The sequence below is a fragment of the Balaenoptera borealis genome, assembly GCF_965194805.1.
Source record: "Balaenoptera borealis genome assembly, chromosome: 12".
Lineage (NCBI taxonomy): Eukaryota > Metazoa > Chordata > Mammalia > Artiodactyla > Balaenopteridae > Balaenoptera > Balaenoptera borealis.
This window is the reverse complement of record NC_138869.1, coordinates 84272276-84294464: the sequence shown is the minus strand read 5'-3', so window position 1 is coordinate 84294464 and position 22189 is coordinate 84272276. Positions and strand designations below refer to the sequence as shown.

At 46.9% G+C, this 22189-nt stretch overlaps 1 protein-coding gene across 2 annotated transcripts in view; it reads left to right on the top strand.

Annotated features, from left to right (window-relative positions):
* TRAM2 (translocation associated membrane protein 2) overlaps positions 1 to 22189 on the top strand; it is a 75105-nt gene that overhangs the window by 27814 nt on the left and 25102 nt on the right. For both annotated transcript variants that reach the window (XM_082346272.1, XM_082346271.1), the window contains exon 2: positions 11606 to 11669. In XM_082346272.1, coding sequence (XP_082202398.1) covers positions 11606 to 11669 — 64 coding nt within the window. The remainder of the gene's footprint in view (positions 1 to 11605; positions 11670 to 22189) is intronic.

The following is a 22189-nucleotide window of genomic DNA, read 5'->3' as shown; positions in this document are numbered from 1 at the left end:
CACAGACCATCTCCTGGGAGTCCTTTTCTTCTGCTTCTCTGCCTGCGTGCACGCAGCCCCTTCCTGCCTTCTTTCAGCCTGCCCATCCCTCCAGGATGCAGATTGGGCAGAACCTCCTGGCTGAAGTTCTCCACAGCAGGTGGGGCCCCCCTCTGGTCTCCCTTGCTGCTGTACGTACCCCCTAATAATGACGATGTTGTGATGCAGATGAGCTTTTCCATACTGATTTGTCTGGCTGGGCTCCAAACTTGGGTGGTGCCTTTCCTGCCTGGGACGGTGTTTGGGGTGAGGGCATTCCTGTGTCTGGGAGTTGAAGGGGCAAAGCTTAGAAAGCTGAGGTGGGGTAGCTGTGGAGTCCTGGGATCCAGGCAGGGGTCCTGATTCCTCTGTAGGCACCAGGGAGTCATGGAGGACTCTGGAGCGGGGCCTGTGGTATTTTAGGAAGGCAGATCTGTAGTCTTCCTCAGTCAGGGAGATGGCGAAACAGCACTCAGGGTGGTTCCCCTCTGCAGGCCACGGCCTTGGTTCCTACCTTGGGGTGAGGGTACAGAGGGGGACAGAGTAGTGGCTGAAGAGCTGTCCCTCCTCCCAGGCCTCGGCAGGGAGGGGTCCCCCGCCCCCTTGTGTGTGCCTGTGTGTCTGCGTCCTCCCCTTCTCCGCCTCTTGCTGTGTGGTTGTCTTGCAAGATCATCTGTGCTTCTCGGCCAAAGCTTAAGGTCCCTGGTGTCCCTGGCGGTTCCTGTTCCTTCTTGTGTCCCCCTGAAATAGAGTGGGGCACACCTGGCCCCTGGCTCTTGCTCCAAGGCCTGGCTTCACCAGCAGGTGGGGAACGGGGCGTTGCACACCGAGTGTCGGATGAGGGTGCCTGCGGCCTCCCGTCAACCTCCGAGAACCCACTGTGAGTTCAGACTGTCCGGCCTCTCCCTCTGAGGTGTGGTTTTCTTCCTGGGCTGCCTTCACCTGTGTGAGGTCACAGGCAGCCTCCTGGGGTGCTGAGAGGCTGTGATGGAGGCTGGCCTCCGGGGCAGAGAAGAAACACCACACATTTTTAGATGTCATTTAAAATACCACTTTCAGTTAGTAAAATGAGATTTTGTACTAACATATATAGCTTTATCTGAGTGTGGGTATGTGTGTGAGTGTGAGAGAGAGAAAGTATCTTAGAATACAGCATGTAACCTAGATATCAGCGTTTGGGCTTTATTTATTCAGTTGAGGGGTATGGAGGGACTCTTGCGGCAAAATGTGGGTAGTGTTTACCTCAAGCAATGCCTTTGGGGTTCGATATGTATTTTCTGTTTATCTGTAGCACATTTTTCTGGGAACTCTTGCCTTTTATGTTGTTATTTTCCTTCTCCACTTTGAAGACGATTTGGAACATCCCCTTGTGAATATTATTTGCTGACAAACAGGGATATTTGAGTGCTGGGTGTTTTTTATTCACCTTGATGGCCTTGATTTAATTCACCTGAATCAAATCATCATCCATTAAGTTCTCTCAGGTGCCCTCCTGCAGGTGGTCCTTGACAGGTCTTTGTAGACTCAGGCAAAATAGGCTGGATGCCTTCCAAGGGCGGGGTTATAAGGCATGTCCCGTGAGAGCGGGAAAGAGGCAGTTCAGAACTAGGATGCGCAGAGCAGAGCTCCCGGCCTGGCCTCAGTTTCCTGCGAGGGCGGAAGGTAAGGCTGGTATTAGGTGGCACCACAGAGGCCATTGCTGGGACCTGTCACCTAATCCCTCACCCCTCAGTGGGGTAGGGGTGTGCAGAAACCAGGACAGCAGAGATCACACATCCTCAATGCCAGAGGAATGGCGTACTGTAAAAACTCGCTTATTTGCCCTAGTTTGCTCAGTTTGAGCGTGGGCAGAGGTGGGCAGCCTGGGCCAGGGCCTCCCTTCATGGCCCCGACACGAACCCGAGAGGAATCTGAGGGTTCCCGTGGGAATCAGCCTCTGCCCCGCCGTTGGGCCTGGTTGGTGGCCCCTGGAGACGCTTCTTTGCTGTCTCAAGTTCATTTTTCTAGCAAGCTCTACTCCCCATGCCTGGCTCTTCAGTCAGAACGTGGGGATGGACATGCTGATGTTTTGAGTAGGAAACTTTCCAGATGGTGGAGAATAATTAAACATGGTGGCGGTCGATCACTGTCTGCCTGCTCTTTTCTTCCTTAATTGTAAATAAGCAAATGAAGGCAAATCCACCTGGGCCCCCGCCTGGTCCAGCTACCTGGCTCTTCAGAGCTCCTGAATAATCCTTTCGCGTCCCCCATGCCTGGCAGCCTCCCTCGACAGTTGCCAGTGATTAGTGCCTGGCCATTGCAGACACATCTGTGCTGGTTAGAATTGCCCCCCTCCTTGTGCTGATGGAGCTAAAGCTTCTTTGGAAACTGAACCTCAGACGACCTGTGATGTATTGGTGCCGTGGTTCCTTTTCTGCAATCAAATCTAAGATGTTACTGAGTCGGAACCCTCCGAAAATCACTCGGAGCCTAAAATTCTACACTCCAAAACTCTTTCTTTTTTCTTTGTTGATTTTTAATTTATTTTAAAGATCATATTGCATCTGAACAGGCGGCTTTTGCCCAAAAGGTAAAGATATTTTGTCCTGACCCATGTGGGTGTTTTAGGAATATCCACAAAGAATCTGAACTCTGCTATGCGGTGCAAGAGAAGCACATTTTAAGAACATTGACATTCTAAAAAGTTATTTTGTGTGAACACTTCCTTATTTTGTTGTTATTTAAAAAATTTTAATGACCAAGCGCTTCTTTATTTTTATTTAGTTTTTAGCTTCTGTGAGGAATGGTTTATGAGTATGCTGACCCACCCAAACAAGGGGAAAGAAAGCTCCTGGGTTTGGGGGTGAAATATATAATCAAGTAAGAGTATTTGAAATATTGACCCAGGGCTCTTTTTTGAGGGAGCAGATGAGAGTGTATATATATTAAGGCCTCCAGAGAAGAAGTATATTTATTACATGGAATGTAGGTATTTTATCTAAGGCTATCGGTAAGGCACATAGTAGGTCAAGTTCAATAGGACTCGGTGCTTTCACTGCCGAGGGCCCGGGTTCAATCCCTGGTGGGGAACTAAGAGCCCACGGCGAGGCCAAAAAAAAAAAAAAAAATTAAAAGCTCAACTTCAAAGATTTTTAAAACTCTATAAGTGACCCTTTCTAAATTCCTCTCGATCCCAAAATAAAGTTTAGACCTTGGAACCGATGAATGTCCTAAAGCAAGCACTATCATTATATTGCGGCTGCTCCAATGATGGGTTTTTCTCATAAATATACAGTGTCGTTTTTTAAACCGATACAAAACTGCAGTCGTGACTGTTAATAGGGAGTCTTCTCAGCGTGGTGAACACAGGCTTGTAGAGAATCTGTTTTGTGTGTTTGGGTAGCTTTGCCTAGTTCTTACATTAAGGCAGTTTTTCAAGTGAGAAAACTGAATCTCCAAACGTTGCTAAAAGCCACCCAGAAGATCCTGTCAGCATCCTGCCCCTGGCTGCAGGCACTCGGCCCTCCCCGCCAGCCCCTGGTCATCCAGACGGAAAATTTCAGAAAGCAAGCATGAAAAGCATCTTTGTCTCAGCTGTATCTGCCTTTTATTGAGTGACAGTGGGGCTGCAAACCTCACCCCTCAAGTACTGGCCCTAAAAAGGTGTGTGCAGGTGACCAGCCCAACTCATAAAGCCAACACTTCAGGAGAGAAGGGCTGAAAGACTCTTTTATTAAAAAGAAAAAAGAAAAAACAAACCAAAAAAACCCTTCCTCATCAATTGGGCATGACTTTTATTTATTTATTTCTAATTTTTTTTCTTTTTCTTTTTTTGCAGTGTTTTTAAATTGAAGTATAGTTGATGTACAATATTATATGTTACAGGTGTACAGTATAGTGATTCACAATTTTTAAAGGTTATACTCCATTTATAGTTATTATAAAATATTGGCTATATTCCCTATGTTGTACAATATATCCTTGTAGCTTATTTTATACAAAATAGTTTGTACCCCTTAATCCCCTGCTCCTGTGTTGCCCCTCCCCCCTTCCTTCTCCCTGCTGGTAACCACTAGTTTGTTCTCTATACCTGTGAGAGGCATGACTTTTAAATGTTTTCCTGTCTGACTGAAATTTTTCTATCCACTGCCTGGGCAGAAAGATGCAAAATCAATTTTGGGAAATTCTGAGTGGGGGTCGTTTGGCTTCCTGAGAGCAGGCTGGGCCGGGAGAGGGGGACAGGTCACTTGGCTCTACTTGTGCTCCTGAGGACCAGGGCATGAACATCTCTTGGTCAGAGGGGTTCCGGGTCGGCCACGTGGACTGTGTTTCAGCCCCGGGGTGAGAGAGGCGTTGTTCATGGTGCAGAGCAGTTTGGAGCAGGGCTGCCTGTGAACAGGGGGCCTCCTCCCCTCTCCTGCCCTTGGTGGCTAATCTTGCAGCGCAGCCCCTTCCAAGGACCAGTGCGTGAATGTGGCCAAGAAATAAACAATAAACCAAACCAAAGGTCAAATACTGCTTACCAGGAAAACCATGAGACTGCCTTCATGACATCTCTCCTCTCGTATCTTTGGTGCCCAGATATCAGCTTGCAGTGTAAAAGAGCAGATTGGGGTATTGGGAAGCCCAGGTGTGCCCGGTATCTGGGGCTTGCGGGCTGGCAGGTTGACTTGAGAGGCCTTGTTTTCTCGCTGTTGGATACAGATGACACCTGGGCCTCATCTTCACAACCTTCAGAATCAGGAATATATTTTAAACTTGTGGGAAGACCTCTCAGCAGGCTGTCAGCGTGAGGCTGTGTTTTTGGCATTGACAGGAAGTGGAACCAGGAAATGATAGCCTTTTGGAGCTGAAGGTGGAGAGGACCTTTAAGGACGTCCGTTCTGACCACCTGATCCTTTATGTGCTTATCTATAAAATGGGAATGTTATGAGTGTCTGCCTCATAGGGTGGTTGTGAGAACTACATGAAGTAATTTCTGTAAAGCACCTAGAAACGTGCGTGGCACTGAGTAAACCCTTGATAACATTCACAGCCATTATTTTTGTTGTTCATGGATGAGAAGACTGGGGTCCAGAGAGGTAAAATGCCTTGCCTGAGGTCTCCCAGCTGCCGCCCCAGCAGAACTGGGACTGGAGTCCAAGTCCACTGTGCTCTTCTGGCGGCAGCTGTTTACTGGCATCCTTGGTCTAGTTGCAACTGAGAGCTCAGATTCATGTGCCCCTAATAGAACACGGCATGTGGAACGGTTTTGGTTTTGTTATGGCTACACAAGCATGCTCAGTGTCACTGCCTTTGTGCTTGATGCCCTGTTTGAGTTAAAAGTTCAATGAGGCTTCCTCTGTGTGTGTTTGTGTGTGTGCGCGTGTGCATGCGTGTGTGGTGGCCCCTGCTACGTAATTTAGTGCTCTCCTTTGCATTAGTGTGTTAGCATGTTTCCACTTTTAACCTTTCACCCACTGATCCAGGCATTTAAAATGCTATTAAACTCAATAATGTTTCCTATCAATAGCCTTAGAGGTATGGGAAATAATTGGAATGGCATTTTTAATAGGCTCCTGTTTCTCAGCCCTCTGTGTTACACAAACCCAGCCAGTGCTGGCAGAGGGGGGCTTGTTGGCCGTTTCGTCCCTGGTCTGAGGTTGGGAGAAGTTGGGAGTGAAGTTTCGGGGTGCCAGAGGACCTTTTAAAGCACAGAGAATGGTTTTTGTGCTGGAAAAGTAGAGTTGCTTTTTTAGGGCAGTCTTTTTTAAATGATATTTTTTTTTCCAGAGAACTGAATTTTATTTATTTATTTATTTATTTTATTTTTTTGGCTGTGTTGGGTCTTCGTTTCTGTGCGAGGGCTTTCTCTAGTTGCGGCAAGCAGGGGCCACTCTTCATCGCGGTGCGCGGGCCTCTCACTATCGTGGCCTCTCTTGTTGCAGAGCACAGGCTCCAGACGCGCAGGCTCAGTAGTTGTGGCTCACGGGCCTAGTTGCTCCGCGGCATGTGGGATCTTCCCAGACCAGGGCTCAAACCCGTGTGCCCTGCATTAGCAGGCAGATTCTCAACCACTGCGCCACCAGGGAAGCCCTAGGGCAGTCTTTTTTGTTTTCTTAATTAATGGGCGAGGTGAATCCAGGAGCTGATCCCTCCTTCCTCCTTCTGATGGCTTCGAGAAAGCTTAGGGCCAAATTTCTGGGGACCTTTAGCCAACGAGTTGGACTTTCTGGAATGAGGTTTTGTGGATCAGCCTCATTCCGGCTCCTTCTTTTTGCCTTCAATATATATTTTTGTTTGTTCTCTCCTGCTTCTGTTTTATGTCACCGTTCTATTTTATGTGCCGTATTGTGTGTCTCCTAAATTTGTTTTTGGAACACAGTTTTAAAAAATCAAATTGAATGTTGTCTTTTCTGTTTGTAAAGTTGTGAGGTCCTGCTGGGGAGAGGACCTCTCTGTGCCCCAGGTTTAGCCTCTTCATCGATGAAACAGGGAAATGGACATTATCTTGCTGAGACGTGTAACGTGGGAGTGAGCACAGCTGCCTGAAAGAAGGTTGCATGGTTCGGAATGGTTTCTCCTGCTACGACGAGGGGCGCAGGGATGGAAAAATACTGGAACCTCAAATTTTTTGCTTTAATCAGAGTCCCAGGTCCTATTCTCTTAGAATCATGTTCAGAGAGCATTTGTTAAGCCTTCGTCTGCGGTTACTAAATATTATAGCTGCTTGCCGTATTCGCTCATCAAATAGGCATTTATGAGAGACCTACAACGTGCCCAGCACTGGGACGGACCCCAGGGAGAGAGAGGGGACATGCACAGGGGAATGAATGAGGGCAGAGGACAAGCTGAGGGTCAGGTGACAGTGCAGTACCGGCTCCCCTGCTCAATCATGTCTGCATTTAGCAAGTGCTTGCCGAGCACGGGCTGTTTCTGGGCACTGTTGCAGGCAGTGGGTTGAAGATAATCAAGATGAGTGAGATCCCCACTTTCTTAGAACTTACATTCCAGTGAAGGGAGAGTTTAAAAACGAGGAAAGACAAACCCCATAAAGCTGTCTACTTACCAAGGGTGAATTTTATGGTGTGTAAATTACACCTCAATAAAGAAAAGAACCTCGGCCCTCGTTGGCCTTTGGGTTTGCCGCAGGACAGCTGACCCTCACTCTCCGCGCCTCTTGTGTGTGCAGTGGGGCTGCTCGCTGACATGTATATGTGACCTCAGAACCTGATCTCCGGGTTTTGCGGTATCTGTGGACGTGCACAGGGCGGTGAGACGTGTGGCTCACCCAACGAGATGTCCCCAGATGAAGGGGAACCCGGCGACACTCTGCCCTCCTGGTCCAGCTCCTGCTGTGAGCAAGTGGGCTTTTTGCCATCTGCTTAGTGCCACATTCTTGCATCTTTGTGCCTTTTGTCGGTGACCTGGCTGCTTAAAATGGCCCTCACGCGTGGTGCTGGGCCGCCGCCTCGGGATCCGGAGCATGGCGAGGCCGTGAGGGGCCTGGCGGAGAACATAAGAGTGTTAGAAGGGCTTCCTTCAGGTGCGAGCCACAGGTTCAGTGTTCACGCTTCAACAGCCTGTGTTCCATACAGCGTCTTTAAACAGGAACACACGTAAACCAAGGTTCCATGTTGATTGGTTGATGGAAAAGGACCAGAGGCCTTTAGGAACCTAACCCCTAGGAGCAGTGGTCCTTTGTCGCTGGGATCACGGTAACTTCCCAAACAGAACGACTGGGAGTAACCAGAATGGACTGGATATGCAGGGCCAGGCCAAGGGCATCTGCCCAGCCTATATGCCAAACGGCTGTCCTCCTTAAAAAAAGGGGGGATTATTCTTCCAGCAGGTACAGGCTGATGCTCTGTTGTGTTAACTCCTGTGTCAATAGCTGTTTCCCTTAATTCAGGGTACAACTTCTTGTGTAGGACAGCATTACTTCACATACCATTTTTGTGGGTGTGTATATATCTGACTTGGGGCTAATTGAGACAACAACACAGCTTTTTTTTTTTTCCCCCATAAATTTATTTATTTATTTTTGGCTGCATTGGGTCTTTGTTGCTGCGCACGGGCTTTTCTCTAGTTGTGGCAAGCGGGGGCTTCGTTGTGATGTGTGGTGTGGTGCGGTGGCTTCTCTTGTTGCAGAGCACGAGCTCTAGGCGTGCGGGCTTCAGTAGCTGTGGCTCGAGGGGTCTAGAGTGCAGGCTCAGTAGTTGTGGCACACGGGTTTAGTTGCTCCGCAGCATGTGAGATCTTCCCGGACCAGGGCTTGAACCCGTGTCCCCTGCATTGGCAGGCGGATTCTCAACCACTGCACCACCAGGGAAGCCCACAGCTTTTTTTTAAATTTAAGTGTAGTTGATTTACAATGTTGTGTTTCAGGTATACAGCAAAGTGATTCAGTTATACATATATATATCTCTATATATATTCTTTTTCAAATTCTTTTCCATTATAGGTTATTACAAGATATTGAATATATTCCCTGTGCTGTACAGTAGGTCCTTGTTGTTTATCTGTTTTATATATAGTAGTGTGTATCTGCTAATCCCAAACTCCTAATTTATACCCCTCTCCCTGGCTTTCCCCTTTGGTAAACATAAGTCTGTTTTCTATGTCTAGAAACACAGCTTTTTAATTTGTTTAAAACAGACTTTCTGCCTGTTACATTTTGTGCTTTTAACCAATTAAAGAAGCCAGTGGCATTCTTAGTTTTATCTTGTCTATGTTTTCCACTAGTATATCCCTGTGATTTTTTTGTGCCCTTTATTAACTGCCATCTTCTAAAATCTTTTTCAATAAAAAGAAAGGATGCCAAAAAAAAAAAAAAAAAAGTCCATACATCTGTATACACTTTCACAGTGAGCCCGTTTTATTTGGCCGAGCTTTTCAGTGTTAAACGTTAGGGGTAGCCCTGTGGGAAACAGTAATGAAAAGCACTAGTATGTGTAGGAAGTTTTTATTATATAACCACTTATCTCTACATTGACATCAGTAAACAAAAGGTTGACCTACATGTTTTCTGTGTCACTATACTTTGAATACTTTCATGTACTCTGAATATTTTTGTGCCTTGGTCTTTATGTTCCTGTAACAACCATTTGATTAACAGAGCTACGAAAGTGATTTAAATAGTATTTAATAAGTTGTAGCTCTTATACTAAATAAGTCAGAAGGAGAAAGACAAATACCATATAATATTGCTTATATGTGGAATCTAGAATATACAAGTGAACTTATTTACAAAACAGAAATAGACTCACAGACATAGAAAACAAATTTATGGTTACCAAAGGGGATATATTAGGAGTTTGGGATTAGCTGATACAAACTACTTTGTATAAAATAGATAAACAACAAGGTCCTACTGTAGAGCACAGGTAACTATATTCAATATCCTGTAATAAACTATAATGGAAAAGAATTTGAAAAAGTATATATGTGTATGTATATGTTTATATATGTGTATATGTATATATATATCGCTGAATCACTTTGCTGTACACCAGAAACTAATACAACATTGTAAATCAACTATAGTTCAATTAAAAAAAAATTAGAAAAGAAAGTTGTAGCTCTTGTCAAGTGGCATAAACACAATCCAAGTTATAATGTCAGAGTAAAATGAAATAAATTCCAAGTGTAGAAATGCATGGGAAAAGCTCTCAGAGAACTGACCCCATACATGTGGAGAGAGAGAGGAAAACCAAGACCATAGAGTGAATATTCAGTTTTTAACTTTACGTATTTCTGAATTGTTTCACTTTTTAAAAAGTATGTTTCTCTTGAAGTTAAAATAAAAATTGACCTAAAACATAAGTTGGGTAAATGAAATGAATTCTCTGGAGGACGCAGACAGTGACTGGCCAGAGAGGCCTGCTTTGCGAGGCTGGTGAGGGTGGGGCTCCCATGAGGGGCTCCCGGGCTGGGCTCCGTGTGGGCGGCTCCCTGATGCCCCCGAGGGGCAGGGTGAATTGGCCGGGGCAGCCCAGACATCGAGATTCTAGAACCTCCCCCAGGGGTTCGAATGTGCTCTACGCATGGGATTCTGATGTCTCTTAGGAATGGACTCTGGCCAACTTCAGGAGGCCGTCTGGGGGTTCATACAGGTGATGGGGTCTGGGGAACCCCAGCAGAAAAGTCTGGAAGGCACTCAGGGCTAACCAGCTCTTCCTCCATCCCCGCTCAAGATTCAGAGCCCAGGAGAGGAGGTCTGATGGGCTGGGGAGAGGGTCTGCTCCCTGTATCCTCCTGGGAGGACCGTGGTCACCACAGTGACACCCTCACAACACACAGCTGGGGAGGGGTGTCTCCTCTGGAAGTCCTGGTATGTTGGGAAGGGGCAAAGGGGTACTGATCAGCCAGAACCCCACAGAGGTCCACTTCGGCCCACCAGCTGAAAAGACAAGTGTGTTTCCTGAATAAAACTGAAGGAGAGATTGTGCCTTGAGCATGGTACAGCATTTGGTGGAGGGGCCGGAAGGCATCATTCAACCATTTCCCTGCTGCTTCTGCCACAGTCCAGTGTGTTTCCTCCACACCCACGGTGCACCCTTCACATCTTTTTGTTTAGAGGAGAACCAGTAACGCTACTGATGAGGTGTCCCCAGGGGCCTCCCAGAAAAGGCCTGGGGTCTGGCCGCCCCTCACCTGGCCTCCGCACCTGCTGCAGAACTTCTCAGCCCCCGCTGCACGTCAGAAACATCTGGGGAGCTTTAAACAATGCTAACAGCTGGGCCGCCGCCACCCAGACCAGCTGGAGTACCACAAATATCCTGCCTTTTAGAGACACGGGAAGTGAGGCGCCAGGTGTAAGATCACGGCTCATGGTTGCGAGGTGGGCAAATGCAGAGGCAGCGTCTGAACCTAGGCAATCGGTTCTTGAGTCCAAGCTTCGAATCCTGCATCTTGTAGTCTCTCCCCTGCAGGCTGAATTGAAAGAGGACTGAGCTGGCCATTAATAACCAAGTGACGACCACAGTTCTTTCACAGCACAACCAAGATTTTAAAGGCAGCTTTCGAAATAAACAGACCAACAGCGTGGAGTGTTATGTCCTGCCCCGCAATAGGGCATATGTGAAATTAGCAGCTGGAATTCTCTGTTTCTGAGGCTCAAGTTTAGACTTTGCGGGCTGCCGCCCACGGTGCAGTTAGCCAGCGTGCTGGGGAACCTCGGCTAGGTCCTAAGTTCTGGAAACCTCTGGAAGGCTGTGACCTCACCTTCTGTTAGTTTCTGACTTCACCAATGCTGGGGACTTAAAACTAACTTGATAAACACTTGAATGAATGAATGGCAGACAGATTTGTACCCTTTGCTTGTGAGCTCTCGGCCGGCCGAGCACACCTTGTTGTATTCCATCTGCAGCGAGTACAAGTCTAGATACCATCCAGGACTTGGGATTGTTTCGTTTGTTTTTAGTGCAGGGTATTGGGAGGGATGTCATTAAAGAAAATGGGAAAAAAACAAATGGTGCTAACTTGTGCTCTAGGTGAAACCCTTCATTGGAGAGGCCTGTGGGTCTGAGGTGTGAAAGGCGTGGCCCCAGGGCTGGTAGCAGGCTTTGCTTGTTTCTTTTGATGTGGACAAAAAGCTAACATGGAACTTTTTCCCTCTATTTCACAGGTCACCGCCAAGACTGCCTTCCTATTTATTTTACCTCAGTATAATGTTAGCGTGCCTACAGCAGGTAAGAAAAGCACTGGTCTCTATCTTTCCCGGGCCCTGTTAACCCCAAAGTTCTTGGAAAACTTCCTTTTCCTGTGTATGTGTATGATCATTTTAGATATTTAGACTCAGCATCCAACTCCCTGTTGCTCTGAAGATGCAGCTTCGGGCCACGTCTAGCCCTTAGCCTGACGCTCTGCGAGCTTGAGGTTCTCGGGTCCACCTCCAGGAACTGGGCATCGCTGGTGCCCTCATGGCGAATAAAGGTGGAATGTTCTTCCCTGAATCCAGCCCTCCCCTCTTCATTCTGCAGTGGACAGGCGAGTTGTCTGGACTTGGAGGTCAGATTCCTTTCTTGGCCTGGCTCCACCAGCGGCTAGCTGAAGGACGCTGGGGGCAAATCCCTTAACCCGTGGTCTCTGCGGGACGTGGCCGGAGTCTTTCCTGCACTCGCCTGCCACTGCAGTCCCTGTAGCCAGGCCCTGGGGGAAGTCACCCCTCTGGGACAGCCAACTCGGCCCTTCATCTAGAATCAGAGCGAGGGACGCTGGCAGGAGAGGGAGAAAATTCCACGCTCGTGAAGGAGGAGACAGGAAATGCCATGGCCAGCGCCGTAGTCAGGAGACAAGGCAACACCCGCTCATTCCCAGGCACACGCCAGCCTGGCAGGCACACAGACTGTCTTGTTTGATGCTGTGTGGTCCAAGGTCAAATTCAGCCTTCTCTACTCCTGCCTCTTGAAAATCCTAATAACTAGGACACCTCTAGACCCAGCTGTACTTATGATTTACGGATTTAAATTTTTCTTTAAGTTGTTTTGGTTTTAAAAAAAATTGGGGTAAAATACACATATCATTTACTATCTTAGTCATTTTGAAGTGTACAGTTCAGTGGCATTGAAGTACCTTCACTGTGTTGGGCTGCCATCACCACCATCCATCTCTAGAACTGTTTTCATCTTGCAGAACTGAACTCTACCTCTTAAACAATAACCCCCCATTCTCCCCTCCCCCACCCGCTGGCAACTACCATTCTACTTTGTCTCTATAAATTTGACTCTTCTAGGGCCTCATATAAGTGGAATCATGTAGTATTTGTCCTTTTGTGACTGGTTACAGTTTATTTTTAAATAAACATTTTCCAAAGTATATTTATGACTCTCACAGGAAATTTATAAAATACAGCTAAACATAAGAAGATAAAAATCACACATGACCCCACCACCCAAAAACTACAGCTAGCATTTTGGAATCTTGAGTCATAACCAGTTTTTTGCTGTTAGCAGATGATGAACCCTTTTACCATGTCCTTCAGTATTCTTCCATTCAATAAGACATTTTGAAAAGCTACAGAGTATTTATTAATAGGGATTACTACAGTTATTTATTCAATCCCATATTATTGGATATTTCCAGCTTTTATAGTGCTACAGTAAACATTCTTGTGACTTCCTGCATTCATGATTATTTTTTAGGATAAATTCCTATTACTGGAATTTCTGGGTCGAGTAGTATGTACATTTAAAGGTTTTATATATGTATTGCCAAAATACCCTCAGTCATCTAATTCTTATGACCCATAAATCCTGTTTTTTGGTAAATAAAAAATGCATAGGCTTCTTTTTTTAATGTCAAAATGCCAGTTTATTAATTTATAAAGAGATGTCCACCTATCAAAGGTTGTGCTCGTATTTTCATTACATTTCTGCCCGAAGTCAATTTCCTTTTTTTTTTTATTTTAATTTTTAAAATTAAAAAATATTTTTTGGCCATGCCACATGGCACGTGGGATCCTAGTTTCCTGACCAGGGATCGAACTCGTGCCCCCTGCAGTGGAAGCGCGGAGTCTTAACCCACTGGACCGCCAGGGAAGTCCCTGAATTTAGAGGGGATGCCAGATCATACCCCAGCACTGCTTTGTTAACTACCGGGAGGTCCTGGGGACCATGGCAGTTGAAGTACATGTGAGAGGGACGTGCCTTTATTGTAGGAAGGGCCTGTTTGTAAAGTCAGATCATGACCAGAGGGTTGATTTTTTTTTTTTAGTTTGAAAAAAGACTTTCCCAGAGAAATTGGGAGACAAGTGATACCTAAACGCTTCCCTCTCATTTAGCATGAAGCAAAGGCTTCTTGCTCCAGGGCTGAACCCAAAGCTTCTGAGCGGGAGGAGCGTTCCCCCAAGTTCCTATCATGCCCTCAATTTGTTTGTTTTAACTAATTAATTAATCGATTAATCCAGACAAATATTTGTGTGCCTGCTGTGCGTCAGGCCGGACTATAAAGTAATTATAAAACATGTCTGATCTCTGACTCACGGAACTTACTGTTTATTAGGGAGAGAATAGATAACACACAGCAAACAATAAATAATTATAGTTGTGATAAGGGTGGTGAAGGAAATATACAAGGTTGTGTGATAAGGAAAAATGAAAGGGTGATGACCAAGTGTTTCTGGGAAACTGCCATTTGAACCAAATGTGTGTGCAGGTGGTGTAGGGGGGTTTAGGGAGGGGGTCTGGGCAGAAGAAAGAACGTTCCAGGCATAGGGATCAGCATGTGCAAAGGCCTCAAGTGAGGCACAGACACCTTGGTGCATTCTAGTCACTGAAGGAAGGCCAGTGTGACAGGAGCCTGCAAGGTTTGGCATTTTTCTCGGGTGGGGCTATGCAATTCTACCCATAGAATCCTCCTCCAGGCCAGAAGAAGGCCTGGGTAGAGGTGAAGGGACGTAAAATCCATACTGAAAGAGAAGATCAAGTATTGCTAAATAGCCTGACTTTTATTTAAATCTTGCCATTTGGGGCTGTTTGAAATAGGACAAGCAAATCATCCAGAGAGACAGTGCAATCAGAGTAGCCTGTTTAATTTTGTTTTGAGCTCCTTGATCACCAAACCCAGTGTGGTGATGTTTGGTTTATAAGTTGCAGAGGAGAGCAGATTTCTCACGGGAAAGAAGCAGTTCCTAACCGAGGCCTGTTGAGGTTGCGAATTTAAAGCCCTCCCCGCAAAATCGCTTTAAGGCTGCAGGTGCTTGGGGATGGATCCTATTTGTATAACCAGGGTCAATTCTGATTTCTAAGGTTTCTTCTTTAAGTGGCCTGTAACTCGTTCAACTCAATGTTTAAAATGTGAATTTTAGGAGAGCAGTAATGGTTTTCATACAAAGTGATCTACTGTTTCTAAATCCCTCATCCTCCCTCAGCAGAGGTTTTCAAGTTCTATAGAAAATAGCCAGTGGGAACGCTGATGAGTTTTTTTGCCTGTTTCCTTTCCTCCCTCTCCTTCTCTCCTATCTTCTTCCCGGCTCCCAGCATGTGTTTATAGGCCAGTGGTGACAAACATACCACAAGGTGAGTGGCTTAAACAACAGAAATGTAACGTATTGTACAAGTCCAAGATCAGGGTGTCAGCAGGGCCATGCTCCCTGGCTTGTGGCAGCGGGACACCAATCTTTACTCTGTGTCCATAGTAGCCTCTGCGTCCCGTTTCCCCTTTCTAAAGGGACACCAGTCATATTGGATTAGGACCCATTCTACTCTACTATGGCGTCATCTTAACTCTTTACATCTGCAGTAACCCTAACTCCAAATAAGCTCACATTCTGAAGTGCTGGGGGTTAGGAATTCATGAGAATTTTGTGGGGACGTGGTTCAACTCATAATACTAGCTGTAAATACATGATTCTGTCACATTATAATAGCTAGTTAAGAAGATTAAGCTCCGTTCAGAGAGATGAACTCAAAGAAGAGATGGGTACAGTTGTTGCAGTCAGAAGTTGTGCATCTCGGGGCAGTGCCAGCGTCCTTGGGGTTTTCTTTAAGGTCAACAGCGATGAAGCAGGAAATGTTCTTTTTTTTTAATTTACAAATTTATTTTTATTTATTTATTTATTTTTGGCTGCATTGGGTCTTCGTTGCTGTGCACGGGCTTTCTCTAGTTGCGGCGAGAGGGGGCTACTCTTTGTTGCGGTGAGCGGCCTTCTCATTGTGGTGGCTTCTCTTGTTCTGGAGCACGGGCTCTAGGTGCGCGGGCTTCAGTAGTTGTGGCACGCGGGCTCTAGAGCGCAGGCTCAGTAGTTGTGGCGCACGGGCTTAGTTGCTCTGCGGCATGTGGGATCTTCCCGGACCAGGGCTCGAACCTGTGTCCCCTGCATTGGCAGGCTGATTCTTAACCACTGCGCCACCAGAGAGGTCCCTAAGCAGGAAATGTTCTTGTCACCACATCCCGTCTCTCCTCATTCCCACCTGTTAGGGTTGCCAGACTTAGCAAATAAAATATCCAAGGCCACCTGTTAAATTGGCATTTCAGATAAACAGCAAGTACTTTTTTTAGTGTAAGTATATCTCAAAGTATATATGGGGCATAATTACAGTAGAAAAGTATTCTCTGTTTATCTGGAATTCAAGTTTCACTGACCGTCCTGTATTTTATCTGCAACCATACACCCAGCCCAGCTCCGGCAAGGAATAAAATGTCATGTGTCTGGTCTTGCCATTAGACACTCCAAGTCCTTCTGATTCAAATACCACAGAGTATCTGCTATTATGGCCAGAAGTATATAGACTGTAAAAGGTCAGCAAAGAATAGAGGCTTGAGTCTTCCCACAGACAGACTCATGGGCTGCTGGCTCCCCTTCTGATGTAGAACAGGTGACCCCAGACAGGCTAAAATATACCAGGTTCTTTTGAGTCGTGCCACTAGTTTGCTGAGTTGTCTTGGGCAAACCATGTAGCGTCTGGGTCTCCATCCCCACCTGTCAAATCGAGGGTGAAGGTCACTGTCTCAACCCCAGCGATTCCTCAAGACAGGAATGCAGGAGGCACTTGCTACTCAGGTTGTCCACAGACCAGCATCACCTGGGAACTTGTTAGAAACACAGACTCCAGACCCCACATCAGACCTTCTGCACCGGAACCTTCATGTTAACGAGATCCCCAGGTGTTTGAAGTGCTGCTGCCCTGGGTGAAAAGCTCTAAGTAGGCTTGCAGATGACCCTGTGCTTCCAACCCCAAAGTTAAGAGAGGGAAACCCCGTAAATCCAGTAACTCATTTGCATCTTTCTGTTCTTGTCCAGTTTTGGTTTTGCTATAACTGTTTAGGAGCGGGGGAGGGGGGACTATCATGGGTGGATTTGGTTTCCAGCTGGGCTGCTGCTGCCCAGAAGTCACGGGCACCTGGGTGTTCCTGGGCACCTAGAGCGAGAAGGCTGGGCGCGAGGGGCCTCTTGGAGAGAAGGGTTGGTTTCACGGTAAGCAAAGGGGACAGGGACCCATCCCCTGGCTCTCTGTTGGTCCCGGTGGTTTTATCACCACCAGCTGCCGTGTAGCATTTACCAGCTGGAGATGAAAAGCCCGGGACCCTCCCACACCATAGCGTGGCCCTTGTTCTCACAGCCCTTCCAAGATGAGACACACGGCCCCATCAAAACAACCTCAGACAGATGGTTTTAAAGCCTCATTCAGCGAAGGCCTTTGTCCAGGGCTCAGAGTGTGTTTTGTTCCCTTGCTAGCTATTAGGAGTTAGTCTTGTCTTGTGCTTGTATCATGTACTTGGAAGATTGGCATCACATATCAAACCGAGCCCCTGTTTGTAAGATGAGCTTGTGGGGGACAAAAAGGGAAGAGACAGGTGGACGACAGGGGCTCCGGAGGAGGAAACCTGACTTGATTACAGACGAAAGCTGCCCAACCCGGACCTGTGGTCTGTCCAGCTACAAGAGACTTGAGACTCACAGAGCCTGGCCTTGTCCTTTTATACCAAGGGAGAGAGTTGCTGGACATTCCCAAGGATACAGCAGTAAGGGCAGAGGAGGGTCTGGGCTGCTCACACCCCATGCAGCACCAGGGCCCAGGGGAGCTGTGGGAAGGTTGGGTTGCCAAACGGGATGGTGGGCATGGCCCAGGGGACCCATCGAGGAAGGCAGAGATCTGGGTCCATCCTGGTCCCTCGCGCCAAACAGCTGCCAAGATCCCCTTTGGCCCTAAGGTCCTGTCTGTATGAATAAGAGAAAATAAACCAGAGTCTTCAGTGCCCTCACTGTATTGGTTGGCATCTGAGGAAGAGTGGGGCTTATAGCCAGCCCTGGACTTGATCTTTTATTTTTTCAGTAAGCAGAAACTACTTATTAAACTTTCTTAGTCTGTTCAGGCTGCTATAACAAAATACTGCAGACTGGGTGGCTTATAAACAACAGAAATTTACTTCTCACGGTTCTGGAAGCTGGACGTCCGAGATCAGGGTGCAGCCTGGTCAGGTGAGGACCCTCTTCCAGGTCACAGACTTCTTGCTGTGTCCTCATGTGGTGGGCGGGTAAGGGAGCTCTCTGGAGCCTCTTTTATAAGGGCACTAATTCCATGCATGAGGGCTCCATCCTCATGGTTTAAACACCTCCCCAAAGGCCCCACCCACTAATACCATCATCTTTGGGGGTTAAAATTCCAACATGTGAACTTGGCAGGGGACACAAACATTCAGACCATAGCAGTTATTATCTAAGTATAACAGTCGTGCAGGAAAGTGGAGGAACCGTAAGAGGTCACCTCCAGGTAACAGCACCTTGGAAGTGTGTCCCCTTCCCACCTACACTTGATTTTTGTCCAATCGCCTGTTACAGCCTGGAGAATTTATCCCACGTGGAGCTTCTAGAGGTTTAAGCAAGAACCACTGGGTTGAGTCACTGTGGCTAATTGTTAACCAGCCTGAAGCTGACCAGGCCGGTAGCATCTTTGAACAGCTGCTTCCCCTCCCCCGCACTCCCATTTCTCCTGATCAAATCTTTTCTTCTCCTGTCTGGCCAGGATCATGTTTTTTTCTTACTCCGTTGTTCTTACTGAAATATTTTTTGTCCTTAATTTAACAATGAACTTGTTGATGTTATTTTTATCCAAGTTAAAAAAAAAGGCTGTGATTTTAGACATTTTTTGGTATGTGATCTCGAGGAGCTGTTTCCTCTTTATGGCTCTCAGTGAATTAACAAAAAGTTCACACCTTCCGCCTCACGCTGCATGTTGTCTGCCCAGGCCAGTTGTAAGTAGAAGCCTCAGACTTAGAAACAGTGGAGGGGCTGAGTGTGGGCCTGGCACCAGGAGTTGCTGAGATATTTCTTTCTTGAAGGCCACAGGCCGGGTTACATAGCCTTATAAAAAGGAATGGTACATCAGGAAAACTACGTAGAGGCTGGGCACTTTTATTTCCAAATTCTCTTTAATGCATCTCTCATTTTTGCTACATCTCTCATTTTTTGCTACATTTTTACATCATAAAAATATCCTTGTCTTCCTACGTTCTATAAAGCTGGAGAAAATAGATTACAAATCATGCAGTCTGGGGTTAAAATGGTAACTCTGCAGATTCTTTAATTCTCCGGGCAGCCTGGGAGAGAGAGGGAGGGAGAGTGTGTATGTGTGTGTGTTATTAGTTTGCTAGGGCTGCCATGATAAAGTACCACAGACTAAGTGGTTTATACAGTAGTAAAGCACACACGTTCTTAAGGGCACAGTGTGATGAATTTTTACATCTGTGGGCACCAGGTCGGGAGACAGCCTTCCCAACTTTCTCATGCCCTTCCAGTCAACACCCCCTCCCAAAGCAACCGCTCTTCTGCTTTCATGTTTCCTGATTAGTTTTACCTGGTCTTGCTCTTCATTTCTCCCTGATTTTTAAAAATGGCTCCATTTTTTATATCAGTACGTGCGTCAGAATCCCCTGGGGAATTTAAGCACAGATCCCTGGGTCATGCCCAAGTTTCTGATTCACTGGTCCTGGAGTGGACATACATGCAGCAGTGTGTACCCCTGGGATCCACGGAGAGGCTGGCACTGTGGTCCACAGCCACAGCGTGTTACAACTGTGTGTTATAAGCCCCAGTGTCTATAACTCTGGTCTGTTTACCCGGTCCTCCGTAGGTGAAAACTTCTTGGGTTGTTTCCATCAGTTTATTGTCAAAAACCATGCTGCTGTGTGCAACCTTGTGCATGTGTCATTTTGAACGTGGCAGGTACGGCTGTGTGATAAATTCCCAGAAGTGGAATTGCCCCATCCAAGGGCTGATGCATTTGTAATCGCGATGGAAATTACCAAATTGCCCTTCCGAAGAGGTGGTCCATTCTGCATCCCACCAGCAGTGTGAGAGAGAGCCTGTTTCCCCGCAGCCTCAGCAAGAGTGTGCGTCAAGCTTTGGATTGCTGCCAATCTGATAGGGATGAGATGGTATCTCATTGTAGCTGTAGTTCATTTCTCTTCTTTTTCTTTTTTAAATAGTTTTTTCTTTTCTTTCTTTCTTTTAAACAGAATGTTACTGAGAAGAGTGGCATTTTTTTTTAAATAACTATTTATTTATTTATTTTTGGCTGTGTTGGGTCTTCGTTGCTGCGCACGGGCTTTCTCTAGTTGTGGAGAGCGGGGGCTTCTCTTGTTGTGGAGCATGGGCTCTAGGCACACGCGCTTCTGTAGTTGTGGCACGTGGGCTCAGTAGTTGTGGCGCACAGACTTAGTTGCTCGCGGCATGTGGGATCTTCCCCCACCAGGGCTCAAACCCATGTCCCCTGCGTTGGCAGGCGGATTCTTAACCACTGTGCCGCCGGGGAAGTCCGGCATATTTTTTTTAATTTTTATTTTATTTTATTTATTATTTATTATGTTTGGCTGCATCGGGTCTTAGTTGCGGCACACGGGCTTCTCTCTGGTTGTGGTGTGTGGGTTTTCTCTCTCTAGTTGCGGTATGCGGGCTCCATAGTGCGTGGGCTCTGCAGTTTGAGGCGCGCAGGCTCTCTAGTTGAGGCGTGTGGGCTCTAGAGCGCAGGCTCAGTAGTTGTGGCGCACGGGCTCAGTAGTTGTGGCGCACGGGCTCAGTAGTTGTGGCGCACGGGCTTAGTTGCTCCGCGCCATGTGGGATCTTCCTGGACCAGGGCTCGAATCTGTTTCCCCTGCACTGGCAGGTGGATTCTTTTTTTTTTTAACATCTTTATTGGAGTATAATTGCTCTACACTGGTGTGTTAGTTTCTGCTTTATAACAAAGTGAATCAGCCATACATATACGTATATCCCCATATCTCTTCCCTCTTGTGTCTCCCGCCCACCCTCCCTATCCCACCCCTCTAGGTGGTCACAAAGCACCGAGCTGATCTCCCTGTGCTATGTGGCTGCTTCCCACTAGCTATTGATTTTACATTTGGTAGTGTATATATGTCCATGCCACTCTCTCACTTCTTCCCAGCTTACCCCCACTGTGCCACCGGGGAAGTCTGGCATATTTTAAAAAAATATTTATTTTATTTATCTTATTTATTTGTTTATTATTTTTGGCTGCGTTGGGTCTTAGTTGTGGCACGTGGGATCTTCATTGCGGCGTGTGGAATCTGTTGTTGCGGCACGTGGGCTCTTCGTTGTGGCATGTAGGCTTCTCTCTAGTGGTGTGTGGGTTTTCTCTCTCTAGTTGTGGCGCACGGGCTCCAGAGCACATGGGTTCTGTAGTTGTGGCGTGTGGACTCCAGAACGCGTGGGCTCTGTAGTTTGAGGTATGCAGGCTCTCTAGTTGAGGCGTGCAGGCTCAGTAGTTGTGGTGTGCGGGCTTAGTTGCTCCACTGCATGTGGGGTCTTAGTTCCCCGACCAGGGATCGAACCCCCATCCCCTGCATTGGAAGGTGGATTCTTTACCACTGGACCACCAGGGAAGTCCCTTCATTTCTCTTCTGTGTGAGGTTGAGCATCCTTTTAAATGTATAAGGGCCATCTGTGTTTCTCTTCTCTGTGAACTGTCCGTTCATACCCTTTGCCCATTCTTCTGTTGGGTTGTCTTTTCATCCTTAGGTTCTAGGGGCTCTTCATACATTAGCAAGATAAGCCTTTGTTTATGATCTGAATTGTAAACATTTTCCCCTTGGTCATCACTTGCCTTTTGATTTTGCTTATGGTATTTTTTCATATCTAAGTTCTGGATTTATATATATTGTAAAAGATTCAAAATAATGGGAAAACAGAGTTGGCCAAAAGCACAAAAACCAACAGAAAGTAACTCACAAATCCAGGTTTGCAGGGCTTAGGAAGGAAGCCGGGAGAGAAAGGAGGCATCCACGTGTGCAGTGATGCTCTATAAGCCACCAGGTTTTCGGACAAAGGCAGAAGCCTCGCTGGCAGGTGGCCAGACTTTAAGGGGATGTGAAGAGCAGATGGGGCGTCAGCCACAGGTGGCCACGGGCCAGCTCAGGTCCCGGGGAGGAGGTCAGAGACTGCACAGCTGTATCTGGACAAGACGGGACCTGTGAAGGCATGCGGGAGAAGCTGCTTACAGGTGACACCAGGGGAAACAAGAAAATGTCTGTTAGTCATAGGAAAGCAGACAGGAGGCCAGTAAGAGTGCCGCTCCCAAAGGGCCGGCGGCCCCACCTGAGGCTGTCAGGGCAACCAGGCTCTTAGTGATCACGTTGACTCTCTTTTTAAACTTTGATCAGAGATAAACAAAGCAAGTGTCACTTTTGACGGAAGACAGGATGACATCCACAGAGGGTGGGTCGTTATTGAAGGTGCTCCTTCCAGGGTGAGGTT